At 44.7% G+C, this 14,799-nt stretch overlaps 1 protein-coding gene across 2 annotated transcripts in view; it reads left to right on the top strand.

The window, feature by feature from the left end:
* The window catches only part of LOC127213393 (protein DDI1 homolog 2), a 35,998-nt gene continuing 21,199 nt past the window's right edge, over nucleotides 1–14,799 (top strand). Inside the window, exons 1-4 of one of the 2 annotated variants that reach the window (XM_051173775.1) lie at nucleotides 1–375; nucleotides 9,379–9,508; nucleotides 12,694–12,930; nucleotides 13,612–13,738. In XM_051173775.1, coding sequence (XP_051029732.1) covers nucleotides 238–375; nucleotides 9,379–9,508; nucleotides 12,694–12,930; nucleotides 13,612–13,738 — 632 coding nt within the window. In that variant the 5' untranslated portion in view covers nucleotides 1–237. The remainder of the gene's footprint in view (nucleotides 376–9,378; nucleotides 9,509–12,693; nucleotides 12,931–13,611; nucleotides 13,739–14,799) is intronic. The other variant, XM_051173777.1, reaches the window with a different exon arrangement.

Genomic DNA, 14,799 nt, shown 5'->3' with positions numbered 1-14,799 from the left:
CAGCGGTGGGAGGCAGGCCGGCAGGCAGACGGCCTGGCAGGCGGGTGGCGGCGGCCGTGCTGGCTGCTGAGGGCGGGAGCGAGTGAGTCACTGCGCGCGTGTGAGGGAGGGAAGGAGCGAGGGAGCCAGCAGCCCGCGCCCGTCGCCCTCCCGCAGCTACCGCCAGGCCCCCCGCCACCGCCTGCCGTCCGCCCAGCGCCCAGGCCGGGCCGAGCCGAGCCGGGTCGGGCCCGGGCCATGCTGCTCACCGTGTACTGTGTGCGGAGGGACCTCTCCGAGGTGACCTTTTCCCTCCAGGTCGACGCCGACTTCGAGCTGCACAACTTCCGCGCGCTGTGCGAGCTCGAGTCCGGCATCCCCGCCGCCGAGAGCCAGGTACGCCGGGGCAGCGAGTGGGGCCTCCAGCCGCTGCGGCCGGGGAGTTGGGGGGCCGGTGGGGCCGAGTCCTGCAGTCGCCCGGAGATGCACCCACTGCAGCGAGGGGGACACGTGTACGGGTGGGCAGCCCTCCCTCCCCACCTTCTGGCCTCCGGGAGCCCTGGGTCTTCATCATGTACCTCCTGCTTCTCCAACCAGAAATACCAGTTCGGATCACTAGGAGATAGACGCTGGTCGGAGGGTTTGCTTATTTGTACCGAGTTCCTGCCTCAGTATGCGCAGTTTACCTGGGATCATGCACATTTGCAGTTGAAAGTGAGAGGAAAAGTTTGAGACTCGCTCTGCCTCTCTCTGCCTTTGACGTCTCTAGAAATGCTTTTACCTACGGAAGGTGTTTCTGGTTAATGTTTTATTCTTTAAAGCGATGGTTAGGTCAGCTCTGTCTATTTGCTTCTCATAGGCCAAAACCCTCCTCCTTTGTGGTCCCAGTTCAGTTTGGTCAGTTCAAAGCTTGGTGCTTTCGAAGGATATCAGCTTGAAAATGGCCTACTATCTGAAGACCTTCGTGGGGCTCCGTGGCAAGGAGTCCAGCCCCTCTTATGTTTTTAACGAGAAAATATATTCTCAAAGTGCTTTGGAGCTCTTAGTAACCTTTGCACTAAAACACTTAAGATTCTACGCCTTACTGGGCGTAGTCTAAACATTAGAAAATTCTAGTCGACTCCCAAGGCCCCAGAATGTAAATCTGGATTTCCTTGTGCAGTTATGAAATAGTTCCAAAAACTGTTTCCCAACTAGAGCTTATTCTGCCCTGACTTATGGTAAACATGTGTCAAAATTTTCTTCAGTAGTATGATCCCTTTACACAATATGAACTTTAGAACTTTGGCATACAACTTTTTCTGGAAGGATCTGTTTTAGGAAACGAGGTGTCACTCACATACGCAGTCTGGCAGAAAGTAGGGATTAAAGAGTTCCCCCAGTTTCCATAGAAAAATTAATCCACAAAAACCTAGGACTAAAGAGATCAGAGAAGGAGGATATCATTCTTTTAGAGGATTGATTGATTGATTTTGGGGGTGGGGTGGGATTTCTTTGTTGTTCTGGCTGTCCTGCTCTGTAGACCAGACTGGCCTAGAGCTGGGTTAAAAGTAGGTGTGTGAGAGTGAGACCATTGATTTTTTTTTTTTTTTTTTTTTTTTTTTTTTGAGGCGGGGGGGGTCTCATTATATAGACCAGATTGGCTCCCATCTAAACTCCCATAGATTCCTCTTGACTCTGCTTTCCAAGTTTTTGAAGGCCTGAGCTATCACAACCTGCTGTTTTGTTTTGAGACAAGGTCTCAACTACAGTTCCAAGGCTGACCTCAAACAACAATCGTCCTGCCTCAGGCTCTTGGACTGTTGGGGAAGTATACACTACCATGGCAGGCTAACTTTTTAGTTTTTGAAAGTTTTTTTCAGTTGGTGTGTGTGTGTGTGTGTGTGTGTGTGTGTGTGTGTGTGTTTGATTACCCAAGTTATAATTGCCAGGTAATTGGGAATAACTCCCCACTCCCCCCCCCCAGGACAGAGTTTCTCTGTATTGCTTTGGGACCTGTCCAGGTACTAGCTCTGTAGACCAGGCTGGCTTTGAACTCACAGAGGTCCACCTACCTCTGCCTCCTGAATGGGGATTAAAGACATGTGCCACCAATGCCCAGCTTGATTGGGAATAATTTAAAGTTGAATTTGTTAGTAGGATTTGAGGATGAACAGAGGTTGACATTGTTTCTCTTCCTACAATGAGAGAGAGAGAGAGAGAGTGTGTGTGTGGGGGTGTGTGTGTATGGCGTTCAGATGTCTGTAAAAAGAATTTAAAGTAAATTAGGGTATCAAATTGAAAGATAATTGTATGGTTAACTAGGGCACTGCCTTCTGCCACTTTGGGGCTTTAGGGGTACTACATGAACAATTAGACTAGCTCCAAATTCTTCCACTGCTGGCATTGACATTTGGTATTTACTTTCGTCCCAACCCAAATTAGTGTGTTCCAACTAGTGTTAAGCCTGTATTAAATAGCTGTAAACAGCACCCTGTTTTTCAGGTTAGTGCTATTGGCTCTATGTAACCTGACAACATAGTGTCTATTTTTAGAGCTGATTTTTAAGCTCTGTGGGGGTCGCTTGTCTAGTTCATTGGCTAGCCCACCTCAGGCAGGAACAGGATCCACACCAGACACTTGAGTCACTTCCTTTTGTTGGATGGTAAAAGTAAACATTTCCGAGGGTTTGTTTTTTTTTTTTTTTTTTGGTTTGGTGTGGTTTTTGTTTTGTTTTACCCAATCATTTCTTACTTGAGCTCCACAACCAGTTTTTCTGACCTGACCCTTCCTCTCAGACTTCTTTCAGTCTGTTTATTTTAATTGGGCTTTAGTTTTTTCATCTTCACTCCTTCACCTGTTTCTGATTCCATGCCACTGGTGTCCAAACATGTATGAATTTTACAGAGCCATGCTTGGCTATGGAGCCCCATTTGCACTGAGATCGAGCATGGCCCACTTTAATCACAGGTACAGGTGGAAATGGTTTCTGTTCTAAATTTATTATCCTCATGTTATAACTACTGTATCTCTACATAAATAGTGTTTCAGATCATGCTCATAGTACCTTACACATAAATTACGTAAATGGCTGTTTTGTGTAGAATACATGTTGTACATATTCTATTGTATGGTACATAGGAGTTACAGCTAACAGTTATGTATGTACATATACTGTACATCAATTACATTGTGTGTATACATGCATTAAGTAATAATGTACATTCTAAGCATGTAAAATAGAATTCAAGAAGGATAACATAAAAGGGGAGGGTTGGCTCATACCTTTAATCCCAGAGTTTGGTTGGCAGAGGAAGGTGGGTCTCTGAGTTTGAGGCTAGCATGATCTACAGAACAAGTTCCAGGACAGCTAGGGGCTACACAGAGAAACCCTGTCTCAACTCCCCCCCTCCCCCCACTCTCCCTAAAAGGGATAAACTAGAATGAATGGAAATGGGACTTAAGAGACTGTTAACAATTAAAAGCACTTGTTGTTCTTACAGAGGTTTGATACCCAGCACCCACATGGTGGCTCACAACCATCCGTAACTCTAGCTCCATGGGATGCCCACTTCTGGCCTCTGTAGGCACTAGGCATGCACATAGTACACATATATTTATGTAGGCAAAGTACACATAAATAGAAGTTTTAAAAAGCATTTAAAAATAAATAGAAATAAAATTCTGCTATACCTGTGCCCTTGAATTGTCTGGCATGCCTATCTCCTCCAGGGAGCACTGGTTTGGAACTTCATCTTTCATTAGCATCATTTGTGCATGAGACACTTGGAAAAGGTGTTAATTTTCCTAACAGCTCTAGTCTGATTATAGTAGTTCTAATGCAATGACAATAAATTTAGAATAGAAACCATCTCTACTTGTGATTAAAGCAAGTGCAAGTGTGGGCTGGGCAGCCAGGCAGGCTCAGGGTGATGCTTTGATGCAGGCTTAGCTGGACTGACTTCAAACAGTTAGCAGAACTTAGCAGCTTCACATCAAATTGTCTTGATGTTTTTAAACTAATTTACTTCCATAGGGGGTGTGGAGTAAAAGCCTATACAGAATGGAAGGACCCTCAATGAAAGGCATGTTTAAGTGGCAGCTGACAGTAGTAATTGTGACCCTGGAAATGCCACTTTTCACAAAGCCTATGTATGGTTTGCAAAAATGCTATTTTAAACCATGGAAACTGAAAGTTTCTATTGTGGCTAGTTTTGGAGTGTTTGTTTCCTTAAGTAATTCTTTTCCCTCCCCTTCCCCCCCTTCTCCTGGTAAATTCTGAATAGTTATGATAGAAAGGCTGTAACACAGAAAAAATAAAAAATAAAGAATGCAACCATTCTGGTGCACGCCTTTAATCCCAGCACTCAGGAGGCAGAGGCAGGTGGATCTCTGTGAGTTCGAGACCAGCCTGGACTACAAGAGCTAGCTCGAGAACAGCTTCCAAAACCACAGAAAAAAACAAAAAAAGAATGTAACCACTCACTTATTCCTCAAACACAGAGATAACTGTAGTGGGATGTTAGTTTGTTGGGTTGGGTAGTTTATTTGACGTTGAGAGTTGAGACTCAACAGTTCAAGGCCAGCCTGGTCTCCGTTGTAGGTTTCCAGCCAGCCAAGACTACATAGTGAGAACCTATCTCAAAAAACAAAAGTTCTTGTTGGGGTCCTGAGTATAGTGGTATACACCTTTAATCCCAACACTTGGGAGGCAGACACAGGTGGCTCTCTGAGTTCTAGTCTAGCCTGGTCTACTTAGGAAGTAGTGAGACCTTGTTTGAAAAAGAAAAGAAAATAAGGTCTACTGGGTTGAGGTTACCTCTGGTAGAGTGTTTGCCTACTACACATTCAGTTTCCAGCACTGTCAAAATAAAATAAAAGTGACGTAGCACCTCACTCCCATTAATTGAAGGCTCTCTTTCAGAGACCAGAAAACTTTTGATGTCATGCTTAAAGGTTTTGGAGCTGTATTACTGAGCCTGTTGCTAGGTGTTGATTTAGAGTGAGATTCTGACACTCTCTGGTGTGAGGACTAGCTGCTGCGCCAATTCTGCAGGTGTACACCTGGAAGTGTAGACTTCTGTTGTATCTGACTTGCAGGCATAGGTTTTCCATGCAGATGTGGTAGAGCTGCCATACCAGTGCCATCACTGGCTTGCATTTGTTTGGCTAATGGAGACTTGAAGTCTTGATTGGAGTCTTGTCCCTATTGGGTTGGAAGATCACATGGGTTTCTTTGTGGGACCGCTTGTCCTTCTTCCTTTGCTTCCCAAGTGCTGGGATCACAGGCTGTACCATCATGCCTGGCCTGGAGAGGGTGCTTAACTCAAGGACTTAAGATACAAAGTAATTGCCTTTCTTGGACTTTATTGAGCTAGGGTCTCAATAGCCCAGGCTGGCCTTAGCCCCAACCCCCCTTCCTTACCCTTCTCAGTCCTGGGATTACAGTCTTCATGTCCTGGTTACCTGCTGGCTTTGGCTCTTGTGGATATTTGCTCTCTACCCAGTGTAATTTTGTTGTCAGCACAACTGATTTAGGTTTCCTAGGGGATTAGTGAAGTACATCTCCAGATGTGTCTACCATGGTGGTTTTCAGAGACAGTTTCATCATGGGGTTCTGGCCTAGCAGTGGATTAACTAACCCTTTGATGGGTCTGTAATATGATGGAATTATTGGGAGGTGGTAAAAGGAAGTGGGATCAGGTTGGAGGGAGAGGGTCATTGGAAGCATGACCTTGGAATGTGTCTTCCTGTGTGCTCCTTTCTGCATTCGCCTGTCATGATGTGAACAGTCCAATACTGTGCCCCTCCTGACCATGACCCAAACCCTGAAATCAGGCCCACCCATTTCGAGGAATTTGGGCCAGATATTCCATAGCTTGTATATATTACACATGCTTGATGTCAGTGACTGTCGCCATCTCTTTTCTTCTCTCTCCCTCTCTTAGATTCCCCCCCCCCCAGACTGTCTTATCTAATTCTATGTAGAATAGGCTGGCCTTAAACGCGGAGATACAGAGATCTGCCTGTCTCTACCTCCCCAGTCTGGTATTAAAGGTGAACACTACCACTCTTGGCTTCCTTTTAAAAATGAGAAACTGGGACTGGAGAGATGGCTCAGCAGTATTAGCACAGGAGGCTCTTGCAGAGGGCTGGGTACAGTCCCCAGCACCCACATGGTGGCTCACAAACATTTGCACTCTTTTGGCCTCCATAGGTACCAGGCATGCAAGTGATAATACATATGTCCATGGAGGCGAAACGTTCATGTACAAAAAAAAAAAAAAAAAAAAAAAAAGCCAACTAAGAAGATACCAGACAGCCAGGTGGAGCCAGGTGGTGGTGGTGGTGCGCGCTTTTAATCCCAGCACCCGGGAGGCAGAGGCAGGTGAACCTCCATGAGTTCAAGACCAGCTGGGTCTATAGAGATTGTTTCACAGAGAAACCCTGTCAAAAAAACAAAAAAGATACGTTACAGTATCCCCCCCATCCTATATCTCCCCAGCCCCAGTATCACTTGATGTTTAGAATAAGGACAGCTGTATGTGTATTCCATACCCCCATACTCAGAATTGGGCCCAGGGGCTTCACACAGCAGGCAGGTCAGTAGAGGTCGAAGTCCTTAGTAGTGAAGGATGGCTTGGAAACCAGTTCCTGGGGCTGCTTTGGAGTGCTGGAAAAAAATATGTTTTCAATGCCAAGCGCATAGGACACCAGTGTGAGTTCTCTTTTTTTTGGGGGGGGGGGGACAGGGTTTCTCTGTGTAACCGTGGCTGTCCTGGAACTCACTCTGTAGGCTAGGCCAGCCTCTGCCTCCGGAATGCTGGGATTAAAGGCGTGTGCAATCACCTCCTGTCCCAGAGTCAGTTCTCTTAATACCTGTGTGGCCTCTGTGTCTTCTGGTCCATAAAATAACAAATGATCCCTGTTAAAATGATTGTGACTCAGTGAGAAAGCGTGAGGGTTAAGTGAGAATGGGAACTTGGCATGTTAGCCCAGCCCAGTAGTTTCACTCAGTGGTAAGTTTGGATTTTCATATTATGTCCCCCTGGAAGAGAATTTAGTAGTCCTGTGCTGAGCTCTTCCATGCCAGGAAGATGCTGTCAATGAACCACCCTAAATTATTGTTCTCATATTCCTGGGTTTGGTTTTCTAGTGTGTCTGCCTTGGGAGTTATGTCTTTAAATACATTATAGCTGACTCACTGAATCACTGAACCTGAGATATTAGGGTAGGCCATGGGCTATTGGTGACCTCATCACAGTGGCGTAGTTGTGTTGATGTCACTCAATACACCTCAACCTGTGTCCCTGGTTTATGGCTGTTTTCAACCCACCCCCACAAATTATACGTAGCATAGCTCTCCATTGTACTAGCAGAAAGAACAAGGAGTCTGTTGTGTCCTACCTCCTTTAAGTGTCTGCACTTAAGTAAGTGCCATGACTAGGTGGCAGTGATGGTTACAGTCTTAGTAATGTATAAAACTTGTAAAATTGGACAGACAAGTTTTGTTTTTTTTTTTTTTTTTTTTTTTGTTTGTTTGTTTGTTTGGTTTTTTTTTTTTTTTTTTGTTTTTTGGCTGCAGGATTCAATTTTGGAGGTTTTTTGTTTTTGTTTGCCTATATCACGACAAACTTGAGAGCCAAATGACAGCAAATGGTCAGAATGCCCGGTGTAAATGATGTTTGTCTGTTCTGTGGCCAAGAGAGCATGTGGACAGGTGAGGGAAAGCCAGTGGTAGACAACAAGTTGGCTAGCAGGTACAAGGCCCTGGGTTCAGCCCCCAGCATGGAAAAAGAACTGGAAGGGATACCTGCTGTGTGTGATCAATCCTGGTGGCCTGCTTGACAGAAGAAATTTGACTCCTGGTCCACCTACTGACAGGCCCCTCCCAGACTTCCCGGCCCAGTCAGTATCCAGGTCAGGTTTCTCAGTTAGTTTGTGGCCCAGAGCAAATGCTTAGGGAGCAAGCTGTGCCAAGCCCCAGTGTGTCCTGTGGAGTACATGATAACACAGGGATGGTCTCCACATGTGGCAAAGTTGCATCTCTCCCGTGTGTTCTGTTCTTCCCCTCACAGTACATACACTCTCCTTTTGTGTTTGATCCATATGAAGTATTTCTGTTAAATATATGTTTATGAGAGCTGTAAAACTTTGGGGATGGTAAGAGAAAGACTGCAGGTGTGCAGCTCACTACTTACTGTACTTACTGTGTTCCAGGCCGCTACTTTGGTTGTGAGTTTGGTTTTCAGTTGAAAACCACAATTGTCTTTCATCCTGAAGTTTTCTTTGCTTTTGTCTTGTTTTCTTGTTTTCGTTTTTTCAAGACAAGTTTTCTCTGTGTAATAGCCTTGAATGTCCTGAAACTTGTTTTGTAGACCAGGCTGAATCAAGAGATTCAGCTGCCTCTGCCTTCCAAGTGCTGGGACTAAAGTTGTGTGCCACCACTCTTGGCTCTGAATTTCTTTATTATTACTTTTCTCAGATTATTTTAAAATATGCTTTGTTTTTTAAACTTTTATTTGTTTACTTATTTGTTGAGAATTGATCCTTGAGTAATGTGTTTGATCATTTCCACACTCACCTCCATTCATAGCCTATTTTATAATGATGGTTGTTATATGTATATTGGGTTGTAGTTTTATGGTTTATTTGAGATACTATCTCACGGTAGCCCTGGCTGGCCTGGAACTCGAGATTGTTTTTCTGCCTTGGCCTCCCTGTTTTGGAATTACAAGTGTGTGCTACCATGCCTATCTAAAAGTATACATCAGTTGCCTTGTAGCAGACATACCCAGAATATGTAATCCCTATTTCCCTGGTTGCTTAGAATGAAAAGCTATATTCCTTACTCTGAATCAACCCATACTTTACTTGAGCAGACTTCTGGGCACTCTATATAACAGGCTTTGCCCTAAGCAGCCCTAATAGAGCAGCTGCATACAATCATTGTTCTATGCAAAAGGCTAGGGAGCAGATCAAGGTGAGCATGTTGGTTAAGTGAGGAGGAACTATTGTGTTGTTAGGGATTATTAACTCAGGGCCTTGTGGGTATGAGAAATGCTATGTCATTGAGCTGCACACACAGCCATGTCCAGGGCACACTTTAAATGTGGCTCTGGGGAAAAGCACTGAAGTAATACTTGATCAGAGGCCTAAACAAAATGACAGGAGAAGGAATGGTCCTCAGGTACAAGAAGAAAGAACGGCCTGAGGGGAAGATGAAGAGCATCTGTTTCATTGGGACAGCAGTAGGGTGAGTTCAGAGGTAACCATCAGCCAAACCCCTTGGGGCTTGGCTAGTTTCCCTCTAGGCATGATGGGAACCCATGGGAAGGTCTTGAGCAGGGAACATGATGAAGAGGAAAAGTGGTACCATTTCTTCACCATATTTTTATACCACCGGATCTTCCCTTGCAGATTGTCTACGCAGAAAGACCTCTCACGGACAACCACAGATCGCTGGCTTCTTACGGCTTGAAAGATGGGGATGTTGTAATTTTGCGGCAGAAGGAGAATGCAGACCCGCGCCCTCCCATGCAGTTCTCAAGTAAGCCCAACACTCATCACCTTCTAATTAGGCTAAGGGGTGTAGCATGCCTGCCTGCTGCATAACCTTGGGCATGTCATTGGATTTCTATGTCAGTATCTTCTTTAATAAGGTAGGAGTCACAATTAACCTAGCTCTGCCTCAGCAAGAGATGAAACACAGGCTTAAATGATGTCATCAGTCACATAGCTAGTACATAAAAGGCGATTGAAATGGTACTTTTTCTGTTAATTCAAACCTGGCAGATTTAGGTGTCTACACACACACACACACACACACACACACACACACACACACACACACACACACACACACACACACACACGAGAAAGAGAGAATGAGTATCTTGCCTCCTTGTATGTGCATGCAGTTCCTGTGGAGGCCAGAAGAGAGTGTCACATGTTCTGGAACTGGGGTTTATTATGTTTAAGTGTGTGTGTGTCTCTGGGGGTTTGTACACATGAGTGCAGGTGCCCTCAGAGATCAGAAGTATCAGAGCCCTCCAGAACTGGAATTAAAGTTAGTTATGAGCTACCTTATATGTGTGCTGGGAACCATCAGAACTCACTCTTAACCACTGAGCTAATGCTCCAGATCCCATGGCTTTTTGTTTTGTTTTAAAGCCAGGGTTCCAAACCCAAAGCAGCCATCAAACTTTCTGTATGACCCAAGCCGACCTCTGGCTTCCAGAGGGCTAGAATTACAGGCATGCACCCACACATTCAGCCAGGCTCAGTGTCTGGAGCCTGCATTTAGGTTTAAGAGGTTTCTGTGTCTCTAAAATATGCAGGACTGTGTGGGAGCGGGCACATATGTGCTTGCTGCTGAGAGGGCCAATAACTTCCTTTAGTTCCTCACAGGGGCTCATGACTCAGAGTTTCCAAGTCTTGATGTGGAACTAACTAACTGCATGATGAAATGTATCTTGTTATTTATTTATTTATTTATTTTTCCTTCTCTGCTGCCTGTCATATTTTGTTGAAATTCCTTAGGAAGTATTTAGCTCCAGGTCTCCTGCTTTTAAAGTTTATGGTAATAGGTTGACAGGTGTGTTAGGTGACAACCACTGCAGTGTGGGATCACAGTACTTTGCTCAGACTATGGGGCCATCTTCAGGCACTCGGTGTATCCGTCCTGGGTTTTAATCTCCCTCTTGGGCTTCTGCTTTAGTAAGAATAGCAGTTTGAGTTTGCCAGTCCGTAAAAACCAGATCTTCCCTTGGGGACTTTGTGTGGTGGTTGGGTCTAGAGAGTCGCTGTATTAGTTTTGTTTTGTACGTTTTATTTTTTCCTGCTGTTTGTATATGGACAACATAGCAAGTAGGTTGCTGTGGTTAGGGGTATATGTGGTATGTGGGGATCTGGTTTATGACGTGAACAAGTTATTCAGAATTCTGAAGTGAGTGGACTGGCAAGATGGAATGAAAGTGGAGATAAGTCTCTCCAGCTGCAGAGGAGGCCCCACCCATGGTGTACTTTTGGTGGTTGGTAGAGACCAAGGCTCCCCAGGGAACCTGCCTGCCGTTCACTCGTCTTTCCATTGTTTAAATACTTTGTCCTGTTTGACCCTTCTCACCACACACATTGGCTGACAACTGTCCTCTGTATCAGACAGTGACTAGTTGACCCCACATTAGAGGCTTTCCTTTTTGTAGTTGATGTACAGAGACTTCAAGGATAGTCCCAGGTGCAGGACAGGGTTGGTCGTTAAGTAACTGATAGGGTAGAACATAATGTGGATTCTCCCCCCCCCCCCCCCCCCAGAGCTATTGTCTCATTTTGGCTCTAGTTTATTTTAATTTGCCTCTCTTTTGGAGACTGGCTCACCTCAAGCTCCCAGTCCTCTTGTATCAGCCTCTAGCATGCTGAGATAGCAGGCAAAGCCACCATAGCTAGTGTCTTATACTTTACAGATTGAGATCATTTACCTCTAAATTCACCATTTAGAGGATAAAATTCAGTGGCGGTGGATGTATTCACAGAGTTGTGCAGCTGTAGTCCTGTTTAGTTCATCATCATGTGAATCCCTAATTCAGGGTTTTCCCTCCCTCTCCGAAAGTTTACTTTCTGTCTTTGTTTACTAATGTTGTGGGCATTTCATGGCAGTGGAGTCATACATTGTGTGGGATCCTGTGTGAAGATTGAAGTTCTAGAACAGTCCAGAACCTGGGATGAAAAACTGTTCTTCAGTCCTGTAAAACAGTTATGCCCACTTACTTGCCAGGATATGTGTCTGGGATGCACAGATGAAACTGTAAATTCAAAGAGGTAGAAAAACTTGCTCATACAGTGCTCAGTGGTGCAGGATTTGACATGAAGTGTGTATGCTGTTCATGTGTATGCTGGTACATACAGTTTTTGTTTTTTTACCCCAAGTGTCAGGACTTTTCAACAGAGCAGCATATCAGGGGCTAGATAGAAGGCTGGGTGTTTAGGAATGTTGGCTGTTCTTCCAGAGGACCTGGGTTCAATCACCACATGGCAGCTCACAGCTGTGATTCCAGTCCTAGGGGATCTAGAATATGTGCGCCTACACAGTGGATTTCTGAGGAATTATTACCATTACCTGATACTAATTTTTTTTTTTTAAATTGGCTATTTTTTTATTTTGGTTTTTCAAGACAGGGTCTTTCTGTGTAGCTCTGGCTGTCATAGAAACTCATTCTGTAGACCAGGCTGGCCTCAAATTCACAGAGATTCACCTGCCTCTGCCTCCTGAGTGCTGGGATTAAAGGCATACACCACCATGCCTGGCTCTTAGTTTTTTAACATTTAAAAAAAATTTTGTGTGTGAATGCTTTTCCTTTTATGTATACACCATGTGTGTACCTGACCTCATGTGTGTACCTGTCCTCATGGTATACTCCTAGGACTCGAGTCGCAGGTCATCTTGAGCCACCATGTAGGTAGGTCCTGGAAACTGAACCCCTGGTGCTCTGCAAGAGCAGCCAGTATATTAACCTCTGAGCTGTCCCTCCAGTGAGCCCCTTCCCTCTCATGTTCTTTTCATTAATTTACTCTTGGAGCACCACCTTGGAGGAAGAGCAAGGGGAAAGACAGACCGTTTACAGTTACTACTTGCTGCTGTTGTGTTCTCTATGATGGATGACTATTTTGTTGTTTCCTGCAACACTTGTTTTTATGGTGTGCATCATTTCGGTAAACTTGATTGATTGGTCTCAACAGACTTACCCCGGATTGACTTCAGTAGCATAGCTGTGCCTGGTACATCAAACCCTCAACAGCGCCAGCTGCCCAGAGCACAGGCTCAGCAATCCTCTCCTGGGGAAGTAGCATCGTCTCCTCAAGGCTTAGACAACCCAGCCCTGCTCCGAGACATGCTGCTAGCCAACCCACATGAGCTGTCCTTGCTGAAGGAGCGTAACCCACCCTTGGCAGAAGCCTTGCTCAGCGGAGATCTCGGTAAGCTTCATTGTGTGTTAGTAGTTGTGCCAGAACAAATGTGCTAGACCCAGACAACCCATTGACTGTCTGCAATTTTTTTTTTAATAATGTTTATTTACTATATATACAGTGTTCGCCCTGCATGCATCCCTGCAGGCCAGAAGAGGGCATCAAGATGGTTGTGAGCCACCATGTGGTTGCTGGGAATTGAACTTGGGACCTCTGGATGAGGAGTCAGTGCTCCTAACCACTGAGCCATCTCTCCAGCCTGCCTTCTGTGATTCTTGAACAGGCCACTTGTTGATGAGAGGTGAATTAATGTAATCTCAAAGACTGGGTTAAATGGCAATAATGTTTGTATTTAATTCAAATCATCTTGATCATTGGGGTGGCCTCTTCATACACCTGGGCCTATGCCTCCAGACTTCTAAATGAGATTGTGCATCACCACTGCTAGACTGAAATAGAAACATTTTAAAATAATGATGCACCACGCCTTCAATCCTAGCACTGGGAAGGCAGAGGCAGGTGGATCTCTGAATTCGAAGCCAGCCTGGTCTACAGATTGAGTTCCAGGACAGCCAAAGCTACATAGAGAAATCCTGTGTCATTTTAAAAAGAAAGAAAGAAAGAAAGAAAGAAAGAAAGAAAGAAAGAAAGAAAATGTAGAACTGAATATGCCATCCCTTGCTTTTGTAGAGAAATTCTCTCGAGTCCTGATAGAGCAGCAGCAGGACCGAGCTCGAAGAGAACAAGAAAGAATTCGTCTATTTTCTGCTGACCCCTTTGATCTCGAAGCTCAAGCAAAGATAGAAGAAGATATAAGGTAAGATCCATCTACCTAATGAGCAAACTCACAGGGTCCAGGTCATCAGGCATTAGCTACATGTCTGCTTGCAGGCAGCTTCGCCATCTCCAGGTTAAGGTTAATAGCCTCAGTCTGCTTAGTTACTCTCTCTTTCATTGTCCTCACATTTTGATCCACTATTGGAAATTACTTAATGACTTTCTGCACTTCCTGATTAGTTAGCATGGCCATGCTAGTTAGGTGACTCCAGGGCGAAGACAGAGGTTAAACCCTATCTGCTGAGATCTGTAGACTGGCTATGAACGCTGATTTCAATCCTGATTACATCAGATCTTGAAGGTGATTGGATTAGAGAGCTCTACACAAGTAGAGTCTTATCAGTCCTGTCTTCTTTCTGCTGTCCTTCCCTGGCTCTCTGCCTGCCACTGCCAACTCTGGAACTGTTGCAGTGGTTCTGTGCTGGGGCTGTATTATGTGCAGGAGTCTTTTCAAACAGCAGATGCTTGAACTCTCTGTCCTCAATGAGTCAGCATCTTCAAGAGTGGAGCCCAACCAAGTACAGAGATGCTAATGGCAGATGGCCCCATCACCAGTCACAGGCAAGATGCTGTCTGAATAAAATAGCCTCCTGCTCCCCAAACCCAATTCAGTTTTTGTTGCTAATTATGAAAATCCTTCTGTAACTAAGAAGAACAAATCTAATGATACTCCTATTACACTGAGTAGAGTAGTTATCTTATTGCTTGCTTTATTACACTAACAGACTCTCCCCACCCTTTTTGCCTATACTAGCGACCTCATGCATTCATACTCCCTAGACTAGTCCTTTATTACCAGGCTGCATCTCTGACACTATGACTGTACTCAGAATGCAAGAAATATAGATTATATTCCAGAACTAATTGAAAGCCCTAAGCTATTTGTTCATTTTCTAATGGTTATGTGTTCTCATTAATTGTATCAGACATTGATGATTTCCCCCCTCCCCCTTACACAGTTAGGCATGAGTTCTGCAACTGAGTCATATCCTCAGCTCTGCTTTTTCTTTCTTTTCTTTCTTTGTTTTTTTGAGACATTAT

The sequence above is a fragment of the Phodopus roborovskii genome, unplaced genomic scaffold (genome assembly GCF_943737965.1).
Source record: "Phodopus roborovskii unplaced genomic scaffold, PHOROB, whole genome shotgun sequence".
Taxonomy (NCBI): Eukaryota; Metazoa; Chordata; class Mammalia; order Rodentia; family Cricetidae; genus Phodopus; species Phodopus roborovskii.
Note: the sequence above shows the minus strand (reverse complement) of the source record. Positions and strands in the feature narration are given on the sequence as shown.